The sequence below is a fragment of the Coregonus lavaretus genome, assembly GCF_964263955.1.
Source record: "Coregonus lavaretus genome assembly, chromosome: 3".
NCBI lineage: Eukaryota > Metazoa > Chordata > Actinopteri > Salmoniformes > Salmonidae > Coregonus > Coregonus lavaretus.
The window spans coordinates 64,122,394-64,140,026 of NC_139990.1; the positions used below are offsets into that span (position 1 = coordinate 64,122,394).

The 17,633-nt window shown below is 42.1% G+C and overlaps 1 protein-coding gene across 2 annotated transcripts; it reads right to left on the reverse strand.

Moving 5' to 3' along the window:
• Positions 1–1,754: 1,754 nt before the first annotated feature.
• Positions 1,755–17,579, reverse strand: LOC311112087 (uncharacterized protein). 2 transcript variants are annotated; one of them, XM_084155066.1, is made up of 7 exons: positions 16,877–17,576; positions 14,558–14,845; positions 14,253–14,349; positions 3,898–4,108; positions 3,603–3,768; positions 2,906–3,150; positions 1,755–2,410 (listed from the first exon to the last, which is right to left on the reverse strand). In XM_084155066.1, exons 1-6 carry the CDS (start codon positions 17,193–17,195, stop codon positions 2,930–2,932), a joined length of 1,302 nt encoding a protein of 433 aa, XP_084011192.1. In that variant the 5' UTR covers positions 17,196–17,576; the 3' UTR covers positions 1,755–2,410; positions 2,906–2,929. The 2 variants fall into 2 exon arrangements, with proteins under 2 accessions (XP_084011192.1, XP_084011191.1); XM_084155065.1 differs by lacking the exons at positions 1,755–2,410; positions 2,906–3,150; positions 3,603–3,768; positions 3,898–4,108 and adding exons at positions 4,553–5,571; positions 11,204–11,378; positions 12,056–12,125; positions 12,275–13,187 and having other exon boundaries at positions 16,877–17,579.
• Positions 17,580–17,633: the final 54 nt, after the last annotated feature.

Here is a 17,633-nt window from a genome sequence, read left to right on the forward strand (position 1 = left end):
TACTGTGCTGCCTCCGCTGGGTCCATATTGGCTCAGTTTTCTGTAAGGGTTGGTGTGAGGTGTGACCCAGGTGCGGTGCAGGATAGACAGTAGGCAGAGATGGCGAAACAAGGATCTTTACTGATGGTGCGAAGCCAGGATACAAAATAATGGACTCTACACGAAGCAAATAAGACTCCAGAAACCAGGCTGCCAGCCAAAATACGAAATACTAACTGTGACTGAAATAATAACTAAACAGGGAGAACACTTCTCACGTACCTGTCCATACGTCCCACAATCAGACACTGATTAGTACTGTTTGGCATAGTGAAACTAGCAGAGAAAACTGAGCAAGGGAACACAGGGAAGTGAGGGCATAAATACACAGGTGAACAGGTAGACACAGTTGACACCAATAGGATCATGATTAGTCCAGACTGTGAGTGAGGAGGTGCCTAAGGTTGTCGGAGGATGACACCTAGTGGGTCGCTCCGGAACGGCAACCCCCTCCTGTAACACAAATACATGATACAAAACAGAGACACATACAGTAGGAAGGCACCTGTACCTTAGAGGCCATAAAAGATAGAGTTTGATTCAAAGGAGTTAAGAAATGCTGTCTATTCTACTCTGGGGAAGCAAGCAGCAACAACATTCATAATAAATCAGTTAATTATTACACTCATTAAGAAGCCTCATGGCTGTGGATAAGAACAACCGTCTAAACCTCTCTGTGCAGCTTCTTTGCAGGATGAACCTGCTACTGAAGCTGCTCCTGTGCTTTACTACAGTGCTGTGGAGTGGGAGCTGCATAACAGTGCTGTGGAGTGGGTGTGTCTTAGCTTGCAGCCTTTTTATGAATATGTCCTGCGTTGATTCTAGACTGCAGCTGATTGTAGCACTGGCTTTCTTGATGATTTTGTCAAGCTTGTTTAAGTCCTCCTTGGCTACGTTCCCATTCCAGCACACAATGGTACTGTATAGCACACCACACTGCTGTAGAACATGCAACGCATTTTGTCACCAACAATAAAAAATCTAAGCTTCCCTAAAAATACAGTCTGGATTGGGCTTTTTTGTAGACACTGTATGAATTCTCCTTCCAGTTCAGCTTGTTGTCCACTATTACACCCAAGTTATTGTAGGAGTCAACAGTACCGATGTCTTTACCATTAATACAAATTTGATTGAAAATATTTTTTTCCTAAAATCTACCACTAGCTCTTTGGTCTTTAGTAGATTGAGGTCCAGGTGGTTGGCCTCACACCATTTCACAAAGGACTCTGTTGTTTACCTGTGGTGAGCATCATCTCCTCTCATCACACAGCTTACTATAGCTGTCATCAGTTCATTGTTGTGTTTAAAGACATTTGTGTAAAGGATAAACAGGAAAGGTGACAGGACAGTCCCTTGCGGGGCCCCCATGTTTGTACATATCCGATCTGATACCGCCTGGTTCAGTCTTACGAATCGTGGTCTATTGGTCAGATCACAATCCATGTGATTATGTGTGGGTTGACATGAATGTCCTTTAGCTTTTGGCCCAGCAGGTGGGGTTGTATGGTATTGAATGCACTGGAGAAGTCAAAGAACATTGTTCTCACCACACAGCCAGGCTTCTACAGGTGCTCTGTGGAGGAGATAGAGCAGAGCATCTTCAACACCAGTTTTACGGAGGTATGCAAATGGAGAGGATCCACCTCGGCTCTTAATAAGGTTATTGAAACCTGTTCGATGATAAGGTAATAAAGACATCAATAAGTAATATTCTTCCAAAATCAAGGGATTTATTTTGGTCATAATAATTCTATAACACCTATCCAATTGTTTCAGATCAGGACCATTTGAAATTCAGAAAAATACTTCAGTTTGTTAAATGTAATTAATGTGCAAAAGATGGACAGTATGTCTAAATGAAAAAGGAAAAACATGTGTCTCGCTTTATTGCTATTACAAACTGGTAACAGTTTATGCTAAATTGAACATCTGATAGAATAACGCTACTAGTATGGACGCTGAGAAGGTACACCTGTAAGTTCAACCAGTCAGGAAACTCCTGAACATGCCCAAACAGTGCCTCCTGTTGACAGGCTACATTACATCAATTTCAGAGATGAACCAGGTATCTATTCAGTCCAGAAACTGTTTGTTACCGGCCATTTTAAGTAAGTGGTCTGTATGGAATGTCAAAAGAAGACTGTCCAGTAGCTATCCAAACTTTCCACCCTACTGCCTGCCCCTGCGGCGTCCCCTAGTCCCCCCAGGTGTCTCTGTATTCTGGGGGAGGTGGCAGGGCTGTGTGGGGTTCGTCTGAAGGGAGGACATTTTGCGGGCACGACGGCGTCTGGATGCTTCTCTCCAGGCCTCCCTCTGCAGTCTCTGGGTCTCTTCAGGTAGGTCTGATATCAGCACCCTCTTCTGATAATACCTGAAGAAAGAATGAGTGTGAACACAGGCTCCACAACACATACACACACTAGGGCTGTGGTAGTATAACCGCCTGACCTTTACTTTTGGATGATGTGCTTATTGTTTTCTAGGTATTATTGCTGCTCTGTTGGAGGTAGAAACACAAGCATTTCGCTGCACCTGCGATAACATCTGCAAATCTGTGTACGCGACCAATAAACGTAGATTTGATAACCACAGTCATAAATACAGACCATGAGCAAATTGAAGTAAGCCTAAACCTTGGTGGATAGTCATTGTTTTACATTTCAGTAAATTTATTTATTTTGTTTGGAGTGGTACATTTCTACAAGGAGATTAAAATAATGAATGATGCTGTTTCGCTGCCTTAATTCATTTATTCATCGGGCCTCTCACACAGACAGATGATTGATAGAAAACATGAAAATGCATACAGCTGTTGCGCAACATTTTAAAAACACTATTATGGCAAAACAGAGTTTGGAGAGCACACCTCTGTGGTGTAGTGCAGCTCCCTCTACTTTGTGTTCTTGGCAGGTGACTGGTAGTCAGGTTCCATGTCCTCTTCATCTCCCTCAGTTCTATCTCCATCCTCTTCTCCCACATCTGCAGCCCTTTCGTCCACTCCTTCCCCAGTGCTAACGTCACCCTCCTCTCCTTCCTGTCCCTCTTGTCCTACCAGCACACTACCACTGGTGGCTTCTGTGGAGTTGGTGGGGGGCTGGTTGTCAGGGATATCTGTTTGAAGAAAAATGCAAGGTATTTTTTATGTAAGGTATATCTTCAATAAAATAATTTAGCATACATTCTGCAATCTTCACTTTAATGTGTTGTTACACAGAGGGGAGTTGTTGGTATATGCTGTTGAAAGTACACTGAGTGTACAAAACATTAAGGACACCTACTACCATAACCCATTGAAAGGCACTTAAATATTTTGTCTTGCCCATTAACCCTCTGAATGGCACACATACACAATCCATTTCTCAATTGTCACAAGGCTTAGAAATCCTTCTTTAACCTCTCCTCCCCTGCATCTACACTGATTGAAGTGGATTTAACAAGTGACATCAATAAAGGATCATAGCTTTCACCTGGATTCACCTGGTCAGTCTGTCATGGAAAGAGCAGGTGTCCTTAATGTTTTGTACACTCAGTGTATGTTGTGTATGCTGTGGAGAGTAACTTACGCTTCAGTAAAGATTCATAGTATTTGAGCAGCTCCTGGAGGTAGACCTCCTCCAGACCTGGCTTAGGGTTGGTAGGCGTCATGACTTCTACTCCCCAGCAGCCTCCACGGGACTGCTTCCCTATGAGGAGGACGGGCCTAAAGCCCAGAGCATGCACTTTCCGGAGCTGAAGAACACAAAAGGTTTTACAGAATGATCATTTCAATCAGATGGCTGATAATTAGAAATACAATAGGAATTAGTTCAGTTCAAATGGAATAAAGCTAAGAATGTGTCCAGAAATGTAGAGGGTTACCATTATGAAAAGTGAGTCCAGGAACCTGGCAACGTTGTTGTGCAGGATGGTATTTCTCGACCACTCCATCAGTGTCTTGTCCATTGCCTTATTGCGTAATTTGTGGTATTTCTTGAAAGGCTGCACAGCTTTGCAGCTCTCACATATTTTAGAAGCACAATTTAACAACTTTTTGCAGTTGTCACACACCTTCTTCGTTGAGCCTTGAGTTCTATTGGTTAAATTTGATAAAGAATGAACAAAGAAACAAACAGAAACGCGTCAAGGAGAGCACATGGGTTTCACATTTGATTTGACAATAAACAGTAGTTGCAGTCAACATTACCTCTTGAACAGGGACCCTGAGTGTGGCCTATTACAATCAGCTAGATTGGGTGGGTTTTGATCATATCATAGCCTTAAGGATAGCCTCCCCACTCCCTATTAATCCCATTCAAGTGCAAAAAACGTTAAATAACCTATTCAGCAGTAGAGCACACACATCAAGTACAGGTTGAATGAATGGGGGATTAATGGATATTTTTTTGATTTATGGCCAATTGTATTTAAAATTGTTTAACATTTTACTGTAATTCAAGGTGCGAAATTGATCAGCTACCAGTCAGAGAAAAACACTGCACTGTCAGTAGACAAATTCCATTCCTCAAGCTAGATTGGCAATGTCAAAATGCAGTTTAATCCAAAACAGAACATTTTATCACAAATAAATTATATTGAAAAAGATAACATCTTAAAGCCCCCATGCAGTCTAATACATCACTGTGTTTTATTTAATGAAAATAACTCCAACATATACATATTTATTTCCAAGCCCCCTTTCGCCCTTAAAATGCTCAGTCTGATCGTGTGGGCGTTACGAAACGTTTGAAGATACAGTATTTACATACACAGACCTGATTGGCTGATAGGATGGTCTAGAGCCCACCCCCTTACCCAGATGAACAGTCATTGGTCTATTATAAATCAGATCACATTGGGACGTCATGATGTGGGCCAAAAGTTCCATCCCACCTGAACAGGCTGAAATTCCAGGCAATTTTCAAACAGCTCACAAAAAAAGGGCATCATTTTCACAATTTATGAGTTTTATTTCAACCTCATTGTGTGGAAATATAAAAAAAAAAAGCAGGAAAATCACATTTAACTACACTGCCTCTTTAACACTGTAGTGAAATGGGAACTCCAAAACATTCCGTAACAAAACAGAATTTACACTGATTTTGTTTACAATAAGTCAACAAAACGTCTTAACGAAATCTGTCCCAACATTTTTTTACTAACACTCCCGGTATTCCTTTAGAACATCATTATAACATAAAAGTTATAAAATCATGTTTCCCCATCACAGACAGGGCCAGTCAACAGAAACATATTCCAAGATGCATATCATGATAGAACTCAATTTCAATCTGTAGTGGTGATTGATTGATATTAAACAAGAGCAACATTGCAACATTTGAAGCTATGCATCATCTATCTGCATCCTTGTTTGTGTGTGTGCATCTCCTATTAAACTGGTTCTACTATTCAAATTCAGTCAGGTCTTTGAGGAAAGTGGCAACTGCATCGGTCTTCCTCTGCACAACTTTTCCAGTCCTGCGGCTCACCCCGGGTTCTGAATCAAGGTAGGAAGAGCATTTTGTTCCTTCATCTGGGTTGATCCCTACTAGAAACCTAAACAGTCAACATGGAATTGTTAGTCAATCCAGGCAATCAGGCATTGCTTTCACAATTCTTTAAATTTGGGTTGCAAAGCTACCGATAATTTACCAAAGATACCGGAATCTTCAGTAATTTGGTAATTAAGATAAAATCTATGGCAATCTATCATAACTTTGGAAAATGTATACATGAATAACTTAAAATATGTTTTCATATATAGTATTCCTTTTTTTTTTTTTATACAGAGGGGGGAAAAAGTATTTAGTCAGCCACCAATTGTGCATGTTCTCCCACTTAAAAAGAAGAGAGAGGCCTGTAATTTTCATCATAGGTACACGTCAACTATGACAGACAAAATGAGGAAAAAAATCTAGAAAATCACATTGTAGGATTTTTTATGAATTTATTTGCAAATTATGGTGGTAAATAAGTATTTGGTCAATAACAAAAGTTTCTCAATACTTTGTTATATACCCTTTGTTGGCAATGACACAGGTCAAACGTTTTCTGTAAGTCTTCACAAGGTTTTCACACACTGTTGCTGGTATTTTGGCCCATTCCTCCATGCAGATCTCCTCTAGAGCAGTGATGTTTTGGGGCTGTTGCTGGGCAACACAGACTTTCAACTCCCTCCAAAGATTTTCTATGGGGTTGAGATCTGGAGACTGGCTAGGCCACTCCAGGACCTTGAAATGCTTCTTATGAAGCCACTCCTTCGTTGCCCGGGCGGTGTGTTTGGGATCATTGTCATGCTGAAAGACCCAGCCACGTTTCATCTTCAATGCCCTTGCGGATGGAAGGAGGTTTTCACTCAAAATCTCACGATACATGGCCCCATTCATTCTTTCCTTTACACGGATCAGTCGTCCTGGTCCCTTTGCAGAAAAACAGCCCCAAAGCATGATGTTTACACCCCCATGCTTCACAGTAGGTATGGTGCTCTTTGGATGCAACTCAGCATGCTTTGTCCTCCAAACACGACGAGTTGAGTTTTTACCAAAAAGTTATATTTTGGTTTCATCTGACCATATGACATTCTCCCAATCCTCTTCTGGATCATCCAAATGCACTCTAGCAAAATTCAGACGGGCCTGGACATGTACTGGCTTAAGTAGGGGGACACGTCTGGCACTGCAGGATTTGAGTCCCTGGCGGCGTAGTGTGTTACTGATGGTAGGCTTTGTTACTTTGGTCCCAGCTCTCTGCAGGTCATTCACTAGGTCCCCCCGTGTGGTTCTGGGATTTTTGCTCACCGTTCTTGTGATCATTTTGACCCCACGGGGTGAGATCTTGCGTGGAGCCCCAGATCGAGGGAGATTATCAGTGGTCTTGTATGTCTTTCATTTCCTAATAATTGCTCCCACAGTTGATTTCTTCAAACCAAGCTGCTTACCTATTGCAGATTCAGTCTTCCTAGCCTGGTGCAGGTCTACAATTTTGTTTCTTGTGTCCTTTGACAGCTCTTTGGTCTTGGCCATAGTGGAGTTTGGAGTGTGACTGTTTGAGGTTGTGGACAGGTGTCTTTTATACTGATAACAAGTTCAAACAGGTGCCATTAATACAGGTAACGAGTGGAGGACAGAGGAGCCTCTTAAAGAAGAAGTTACAGGTCTGTGAGAGCCAGAAATCTTGCTTGTTTGTAGGTGACCAAATACTTATTTTCCACCATTATTTGCAAATAAATTCATAAAAAAATCCTACGATGTGATTTTTGGGATTTTTTTTTCTCAATTTGTCTGTCATAGTTGACGTGTACCTATGATGAAAATTACAGGCCTCTCTCATCTTTTTAAGTGGGAGAACTTGCACAATTGGTGGCTGACTAAATACTTTTTTCCCCCACTGTATATATATCTGTGTCCATATTGTCCATGAGTTTCTAGTAGATAGACCATATGGTTAAACAGAAAATAGCCTAATTAATGGAAAAAGCATCTAATCAACAATGGCATTATTTTCAATTGACTCTGCAACTCTTCCAACTATTGACTTTTTTCACAACTGCCACCAGTTTGACACCAAAACATTGACCAAAAATACATATTGACATAGTCAAATAAATAAAAGTGTGTACAAAATATATAAAGGATATTTAATGCTGAAACCCTCATATTAAACACTAAATGGTATTAACTAAGTTGATGGTTTATATTTAGGATAATGTTTTACAGTTTTGTTTTTCTATTATTTATATTTTTAAATAATCTTATTTAATTATTTCATATACACGGCTCAAAAAAATAAAGGGAACACTTAAACAACACATCCTAGATCTGAATGAATGAAATAATATTATTAAATACTTCTTTACATAGTTGAATGTGCTGACAACAAAATCACACAAAAATTATCAATGGAAATCAAATGTATCAACCCATGGAGGTCTGGATTTGGAGTCACCCTCAAAATTAGTGTGGAAAACCACACTACAGGCTGATCCAACTTTGATGTAATGTCCTTAAAACAAGTCAAAATGAGGCTCAGTAGTATGTGTGGCCTCCACGTGCCTGTATGACCTCCCTACAACGCCTGGGCATGCTCCTGATGAGGTGGCGGATGGTCTCCTGAGGGATCTCCTCCCAGACCTGGATTAAAGCATTCGCCAACTCCTGGACCATCTGTGGTGCAACATAGCGTTGGTGGATGGAGCGAGACATGATGTCCCAGATGTGCTCAATTGGATTCAGGTCTGGGGAACGGGCGGGCCAGTCCATAGCATCAATGCCTTCCTCTTGCAGGAACTGCTGACACACTCTAGCCACATGAGGTCTAGCATTGTCTTGCATTAGGAGGAACCCAGGGCCAACCGCACCAGCATATGGTCTCACAAGGGGTCTGAGGATCTCATCTCAATACCTAATGGCAGTCAGGCTACCTCTGGCGAGCACATGGAGGGCTGTGCGGCCCCCCAAAGAAATGCCACCCCACACCATGACTGACCCACCGCCAAACCGGTCATGCTGGAGGATGTTGCAGGCAGCAGAACGTTCTCGACGGCGTCTCCAGACTCTGTCACATGTGCTCAGTGTGAACCTGCTTTCATCTGTGAAGAGCACAGAGCGCCAGTGGCGAATTTGCCAATCTTGGTGTTCTCTGGCAAATGCCAAACGTCCTGCACGGTGTTGGGCTGTAAGCACAACCCCCACCTGTGGACGTCGGGCCCTCATACCACCCTCATGGAGTCTGTTTCTGACCGTTTGAGCAGACACATGCACATTTGTGGCCTGCTGGAGGTAATTTTGCAGGGCTCTGGCAGTGCTCCTCCTGCTCCTCCTTGCACAAAGGCGGAGGTAGCGGTCCTGCTGCTGGGTTGTTGCCCTCCTACGGCCTCCTCCACGTCTCCTGAAGTACTGGCCTGTCTCCTGGTAGCGCCTCCATGCTCTGGACACTACGCTGACAGACACAGCAAACCTTCTTGCCACAGCTCGCATTGATGTGCCATCCTGGATGAGCTGCACTACCTGAGCCACTTGTGTGGGTTGTAGACTCCGTCTCATGCTACCACTAGAGTGAAAGCACCACCAGCATTCAAAAGTGACCAAAACATCAGCCAGGAAGCATAGGAACTGAGAAGTGGTCTGTGGTCACCACCTGCAGAACCACTTCTTTATTGGGGGTGTCTTGCCAATTGCCTATAATTTCCACCTGTTGTCTATTCCATTTGCACAACAGCATGTGACATTTATTGTCAATCAGTGTTGCTTCCTAAGTGGACAATTTGATTTCACAGAAGAGTGATTGACTTGGAGTTACATTGTGTTGTTTAAGTGTTCCCTTAATTTTTTTGAGCAGTGTATTTACACTACCGTTCAAAAGTTTGGGGTCACTTAGAAATGTCCTTGTTTTCGAAAGAAAAGCATTTTTTTTGTCCATTAAAATAACATCAAATTGATCAGAAATACAGTGTAGACACTGTTAATGTTGTAAATGGCTATTGTAGGTGGAAACGGCAGATTTTTTATGTCTACATAGGCGTACAGAGGCTCATATTCAGCAACCATCAGTCCTGTGTTCCAATGGCACGTTGTGTTTGCTAATCCAAGTTCATCATTTTAAAAGGCTAATTGATCATTAGAAAACCCTTTTGCAATTATGTTAGCACAGCTGAAAACTGTTGTGCTGATTACAAAAGCAATAAAACTGGCCTTCTTCAGACTAGTTGAGTATCTGGAGCATCAGCAATTTTGGGTTCGATTACAGGCTCAAAATGGCCAGAAACAAATAACTTTCTTCTGAAACTCGTCAGTCTATTCTTGTTCTGAGAAATGAAGGCTATTCCATGCGAGAAATTGCCAAGAAACTTAAGATCTCGTACAACCCTGTGCTCCCTTCACAGAACAGCGCAAACTGGCTCTAACCAGAATAGATAGAGGAGTGGGAGGCCCCGGTGCACAACTGAGCAAGAGGACAAATACATTAGAGTGTCTAGTTTGAGAAACAGGCGCCTCACAGGTCCTCAACTGGCAGCTTCATTAAATAGTACCCGCAAAACACCAGTCTCAACGTCAACAGTGAAGAGGCGACTCTAGGCAGAGTTGCAAAGAAAAAGCCATATCTCAGACTGCCCATCTTTATCTTTTATTTTTATTGGCCAGTCTGAGATATGGCTTTTTCTTTGCAACTCTGCCTAGAAGGTCAGCAACCCGGAGTCGCCTCTTCACTGCTGACGTTGAGACTGGTGTTTTGCTGGTACTATTTAATGAAGCTGCCAGTTGAGGACCTGTGAGGCGCCTCTATGAATTTGTCCTCTTGCTCAGTTGTGCACCGGGGCCTCCCTCTCCTCTTTCTATTCTGGTTAGAGCCAGTTTGCGCTATTCTGTGAAGGGAGTAGTACACAGCGTTGTACGAGATCTTCAGTTTCTTGGCAATTTCTCACATGGAATAGCCTTAATTTCTCAGAACAAGAATAGACTGATGAGTTTCAGAAGAAAGTTATTTGTTTCTGGACATTTTGAGGCTGTAATCGAACCCACAATTGCTGATGCTCCAGATACTCAACTCGTCTCAAGAAGGCCAGTTTTATTGCTTCTTTAAATCAGCACAACAGTTTTCAGCTGTGCTAACATCATTTCAAAAGGGGTTTCTAATGATCAATTAGCCTTTTAAAATGACAAACTTGGATTAGCAAACACAACGTGCCATTGGAACATAGGACTGATGGTTGCTGATAATGGGCCTCTGTACGACTATGTAGATATTCCATTAAAAATCAGCCGTTTCCAGCTACAATAGCCATTTACAACATTAACAATGTCTACACTGTATTTCTGATCAATTTGATGTTATTTTAATGGACAGAAATTTGCTTTTCTTTCGAAAACAAGGACATTTCTAAGTGACCCCAAACTTTTGAACGGTAGTGTACGTGTGATAAGGCCACACAGAGGGCCAGAGATAATTATAGACACCTGTGATAATCTGAGGTACCCAAAAGGGCAACTATGTCTTCTAATAGATTACATAAAATCCTTGAAAGATACCAAAATTCTGGTAGTTTACTGGTAAACGAAAGTGTAGAGTAATATATCCTCCCTTTGCAACCTTAGGTAAGAGTCTCAAAACTGAGATGCGCAAAGACTAAATGTAATTTAACTGCAAGGCATGCAAGATAAATGTAAGAGCTGGATCAATAAATAATAATTGCCTCTGAATAAGCTCCAGTGTTGCTGAGGCTGTCTCCTGGTACTCTGTATTGAACACGTAGAAACATCCGAAGAGCACAGAGAGGGCAGCAGCAAAGTCGGACTGATTGTCCAAAACACAGACCACTCTCCCCTCGATCGACACCATCCACTTAGACGAAGCCAGCAGGGAACTCCCTGAAGTATACAGTAATAATGATTGTTTTACACAATATATTTTCTAATATAGGCTTACTCGACAATATATTTGTTACACCACAATTAAACATTACATTATTTAGGCTAGAATTAATCTTATTGTTCTATTCTTCTGTGCAGTGTTAACATTATGTAATTAAGTGCCAGTATGCATTTCTGATGTTTTATCTAGCCCCACCATGGACATAATCTGAGTTATGAATATGATTGTAATGATGTCATGTCATAGTATCGTGGGGACCAGGTTAGAATTACTAGATAAGTGGTTTGGTGCCACGGAGTCTACATTCCGTTATGTCAAAGGAGATTACTGATGTTTATGATAGCATGATTGATGGACAGGATATACTGACTTGGGGTAAAGAGTAATAACATCAAAGAATGGGAGTGCCCATGAGGATTACCAGATGTTCGTGGAGAGACTTGTAACAGAGTGTATATATAGAGAGAGTGGATCTTTGTTCTGGAGTTAGGGAGATGGTAGAGGCAAAGCTCTGTCCTTCTGTTATAACTAACCATGGTACATATTAAATATCTAATATGAACTCCCCATCAAAAGTGTCTAAGTACATCCTTACATTCGTAATCACTTGATACCCTAGAAACTCATCATAACAATGATACTCTCCGGTCCATACACAAAATGTTGTCATTACCAAGCATGATAAGTCTTGGAGTGGCCGGCAAATGCAGCTGTGCCTCTACATCCATCTGGGTGTCATTCACCTACATTAAACAGAAAAAGAAGAAGGTTGTTGAATCCTGATATGATCAATCATGTGTGCAAAAGCACAGTATAATGTATATAGTCCCACTATGAAACAATCAGAATATAATGTTTTTTTATTTGGATAAAATCACAGACAATAACTTACATCAGCCAAAAGGAAGAGAGAGTCCTCTTTCTCTCTGAAGTGGGACAGCACCAGAAGAATGGCAGCACAGGCTGTGAGGTCCTTGTTTCCACCTATATCACCTTCAATGTCATCGAGGAGACTTTGGATGCCTCTCCTCCAATTGGGTTTCTGACTTCGGAAGAAATTGACAATGGTATTTCCCTTGCTCAGCAGAGCGTCACTGAGGCAGCGGTCTATCTCAACTCCAGTGAGCATGTGGAAGTGGGCGCAAAGCCATCTCTTGGTAAAAAGAAAAGGCCATTGTTCCTTGACGTCACCGATGCTTGGGGCTGGCCATGCATTTATCATGTGGCGTTGGTTAATGTACGTAAGCCTCATGAATTCATCCACGTCTCCCCTGTCCACACCTCTGGGACCTGCACTGTTGAAAATGGTGGCCATAATCTGTCTCTTGTTTTCCAGGGACTCAGGAGTCTCTCCTTCCGGAAGGTCCTGTGGGTGCCAGTTGATGCACCCATAACTGTCCACTTTTGTTCTTGCTGTTTTGGCTTGTCTGTTGCTGTTTTCCCCTTTTTTGCTCGTCTTGGGTCTGCGTATTCTATTTTCAGTGTTCCGGTTCACATGCTCCACTCTGGTCTTTATTTGGGTGAGCAAGGAGGAGTACCTTCTGCTAAGCAGTTCCCCTTCTTTTGACAGGTCTGCAAAGCTCTCAGGATATTCTGAAACTATGGCTTTGGCTATTTCTGCGCATACTTTCTTGTTGGGGTTGAGGCAGTGTACACGCATTGCATCAACGGTGATCCTCACCATCAGCCGCCTATCTGCCGCCTCGACTCTTCGTCCCTCTGCAATGGCTCGCCTGAGACTTTCAGGCGTCTGCTGCCAAGGGACATGAAAGTTGCTGATCCAATCCTCATCATCATCATCCTCCCTAAAAAGCAATACCAATTGCATGGGATCAATTGATGGTTGCTTGTGTGGCAAGTGTTCATAGTGTTATACAAAGCCAATATGTTATTATACATTTTATTTTTTTTGCCTGAGCCAAGAGGATTTGGTACCTCCAATGCATCCTGGTAGATATTTATTGCCAATGATGATGGGAGGCTCTTGTAACAGTCCATTTTCTTTTAAATTTGGCCATTTGTCATGTCCTCATTAGCAACAAGGTGGATCATTTTGTACTGGTCTTTCACTGTTGACAGTCCAAGAAGAGGTGTCAGAGTCTCTTTGATAGGGATCTATTGACAGAAGCGTATCCTGCCTGTAGCATCGGAACCAAGACATCTGAGCTGAGTGGGCTCAACATATTGTCCGGTTAGACCGTAAACCTTTTCCATTTATACTTTAAGCAGATCTTCCGTGACAAATCAATGATTTTTTAAATATCTATTAAAATAATAGAATAAAAATATCTGTCTTCCGACAGTGAAGCGTTGTTGATTTTAACAAAAATGTGTCATTTAGCAGACACTCTTATCCAGAGCGACTTACAGGAGCAATTATGGTTAAGTGCCTTGCTCAAGGGCACATCAACAGATGTTTCACCTAGTCGGCTCGGGGATTTGAACCAGCAACCTTTCGGTTACTGGCCCAACGCTCGTAACCGCTAAAATACCTGCCGCCCCGTTTTCTCTGGTAATCTGATTTACTGACATCAATTACAGTAAATATGTTTTTATGTGAAGTACAGTAATGTTACAGTAATATAACAGGAAGCTTTATATTACAGAAGATTACTGTATTGTTTTCCCGCCTGAAAAAATTGCCCATATTGTAATGTAATTGAGGGTATTTTACTGTAGATTTGTGACAGTCATTCACAGGTTAATAACAATAATTGAGAACCCAAAATCCAGGCCTGTCACAACACTAAGATATGCTAAACATGTCGGAAATATTGCATGCTCCATGTTTTGCAAGACAACTTCACTAAATTGAATCACAATTTAAGTGAAGTTGTGGACACCCAGACTGTGTGGGTGAAAGGTCATACCTGCATTTTGCCCTCTCCTTGTAGGCCCGCAACTTCTCAGGGTCAGCACGGATTCTCTCTCTGTATTGCCGCTGTGTCTCTGCGCTTGACAGCCTCCCTGATGTCAAGAGACAATAGAACCGTATTGTTATTGGCATTATCCACTTAAACCTGAATTTAACTTGGATTTTACCATGAACTGCATAGCAGACAGTTGTTTTTAAACCCATAAGACCCCTTACAACTTCACAATCCCCTCACCACTCCACTATAAAAAAAACACAACAACAAACAGAAAAGGACAGAGACAAGACACACAAGCATACTTTTCACACGCTCTGTCGACGTCTCCTCAGACTGTTCTGAACGTCTATCGCCTGGACTCTGGCTAGCAGCAACAGAAGACGTTCCATCAGACTCTTTCCCCAAGACGTGCATCGGGCCTAGGCCCTCCTGTTGCTCCGCAATGCTCTCCTCACTCATCTCCCATTTTATGTAGAAGGACCCAGTGTCAGCAGGCTCCTCTTTTATCACTGGGCTGGTGACTAGACTGGGTGATGGGGACTGGCCTCTGGTTCTCTCTGCTGAAAGCCCAGGAGTCCCTGCATCGAGACCTGGGATTGAAACAAATACATTATATCTAAAGCAGGGGTTGGTCTCAAACTGGCCAGGTTTGAGCATAGACATGTTCAAGTAGCCTTTACCTGCAGACCGGTTACCATGCACAAGAAGATGTCTCAGCATAGGCGTTGCAATCCTAAATGGGGCAGTACCTACTACACAATGATAATCTACAGTGGGGAAAAAAAGTATTTAGTCAGCCACCAATTGTGCAAGTTCTCCCACTTAAAAAGATGAGAGAGGCCTATAATTTTCATCATAGGTACACGTCAACTATGACAGACAAAATGAGAATTTTTTTCTCCAGAAAATCACATTGTAGGATTTTTAATTAATTTATTTGCAAATGATGGTGGAAAATAAGTATTTGGTCAATAACAAAAGTTTCTCAATACTTTGTTATATACCCTTTGTTGGCAATGACACAGGTCAAACGTTTTCTGTAAGTCTTCACAAGGTTTTCACACACTGTTTTGGCCCATTCCTCCATGCAGATCTCCTCTAGAGCAGTGATGTTTTGGGGCTGTCGCTGGGCAACACGGACTTTCAACTCCCTCCAAAGATTTTCTATGGGGTTGAGATCTGGAGACTGGCTAGGCCACTCCAGGACCTTGAAATGCTTCTTACGAAGCCACTCCTTCGTTGCCCGGGCGGTGTGTTTGGGATCATTGTCATGCTGAAAGACCCAGCCACGTTTCATCTTCAATGCCCTTGCTGATGGAAGGAGGTTTTCACTCAAAATCTCACGATACATGGCCCCATTCATTCTTTCCTTTACACGGATCAGTCGTCCTGGTCCCTTTTCAGAAAAACAGCCCCAAAGCATGATGTTTCCACCCCCATCCTTCACAGTAGGTATGGTGTTCTTTGGATGCAACTCAGCATTCTTTGTCCTCCAAACACGACGAGTTGAGTTTTTACCAAAAAGTTATATTTTGGTTTCATCTGACCATATGACATTCTCCCAATCCTCTTCTGGATCATCCAAATGCACTCTAGCAAACTTGAGACGGGCCTGGACATGTACTGGCTTAAGCAGGGGGACACGTCTGGCACTGCAGGATTTGAGTCCCTGGCGGCGTAGTGTGTTACTGATGGTAGGCTTTGTTACTTTGGTCCCAGCTCTCTGCAGGTCATTCACTAGGTCCCCCCGTGTGGTTCTGGGATTTTTGCTCACCGTTCTTGTGATCATTTTGACCCCACAGGGTGAGATCTTGTGTGGAGCCCCAGATCGAGGGAGATTATCAGTGGTCTTGTATGTCTTCCATTTCCTAATAATTGCTCCCACAGTTGATTTCTTCAAACCAAGCTGCTTACCTATTGCAGATTCAGTCTTCCCAGCCTGGTGCAGGTCTACAATTTTGTTTCTGGTGTCCTTTGACAGCTCTTTGGTCTTGGCCATAGTGGAGTTTGGAGTGTGCCTTTTTGAGGTTGTGGACAGGTGTCTTTTATACTGATAACAAGTTCAAACAGGTGCCATTAATACAGGTAACGAGTGGAGGACAGAGGAGCCTCTTAAAGAAGAAGTTACAGGTCTGTGAGAGCCAGAATCTTGCTTGTTTGTAGGTGACCAAATACTTATTTTCCACCATAATTTGCAAATAAATTCATAAAAAATTATACAATGTGATTTTCTGGATTTTTTTTCTCAATTTGTCTGTCATAGTTGACGTGTACCTATGATGAAAATTACAGGCCTCTCTCATCTTTTTAAGTGGGAGAACTTGCACAATTGGTGGCTGACTAAATACTTTTTTCCCCCACTGTATACTGAGGCAAGTAGGGTAGTTAGCTACATGACCTCATGAGAAAACATTTTCTGTCATGTACCATATTTCCCTCAGTATTAGCAATGGCGTAACTTTAGAATATGGGGAATATCAGCTATGAATGCATTCATGGTCATGATATCATAGCTTGTCTATAATGATGCACACACTGACATTTATGCACCGATGTCCTGAGTGGGAATGTACAGTATTATGAACTACTGATAACCAAGCAATTGGGACATAGCTACTCACTGGGGAAATCCATTCTCCAATCAGTTTCGCTTGCCACCTCGTTCTCATTGCACATCGGTTTCCCAAAATCTCTTTCTGGTGAGAGAGCAGAAAATTCAAAGGATAGGCCTACTCGAAATGCTGTTAATTCGTCTTCAGCTTTTTTAAGCTTACATTTAAGCGTTTCGTTTTCTTTGTCCCTCTCGGCCACCTTCCTTTCATATTCCAGTATTTTGGTACTGTTCATATTGTAAATAACATCCATGACAGTATTTACCGCTGTCCTTATAGCATTTTCCACTGCACGAGCGTTTTCTTCGTTTTGTAAACAGGAATTCATTGCTCTACTAGGGAGATTTTTTTTTTTTTTATCAACCACACAACCTAACGTCACCTAGTTAGCTAAATTGGCCAAGTCACCGATAGTGAAGCAGCACTACCAAATAGACTGATAACTAGCTAACCCTTTTGTCTGTGGCACTGTAACGTTACTACTAGATACTAGTTACTACTGCTGAACAGCAGCCAACAACTTTATCGATGTGTGCGTCAGTTTGCAACCCTCCAGAAGTCCTGATAATTGTAGAAGAGAGAAAGCGAACGAAAATGTGGTATTTCAAAGGCACTCACACTTTTAAAAAATATTCCCCCAAAAATGCCTTTGACATGTTTTAGAGAGTAACTGTATTACATCTCAATGTTTATGTCGCAATTCACTTCCGCCGCGCCGACCGCGCGCGTCACGTGTCAAATGTGTTTGTGGCGTCTCAATCACAGC

What these genes read in the sequence shown, in the direction of transcription:
- LOC311112087 (XM_084155065.1), bottom strand. Translation starts at nt 17,195, where the DNA reads ATGAATTCCTGTTTACAAAACGAAGAAAACGCTCGTGCAGTGGAAAAT. An exon ending in GTCGACAGAGCGTGTGAAAA is followed by an intron (nt 14,350 to 14,557) that starts GTATGCTTGTGT and finishes TCTTGACATCAG; the next exon opens with GGAGGCTGTCAAGCGCAGAG. An exon ending in CTCTCTTCCTTTTGGCTGAT is followed by an intron (nt 12,126 to 12,274) that starts GTAAGTTATTGT and finishes TGTTTAATGTAG; the next exon opens with GTGAATGACACCCAGATGGA.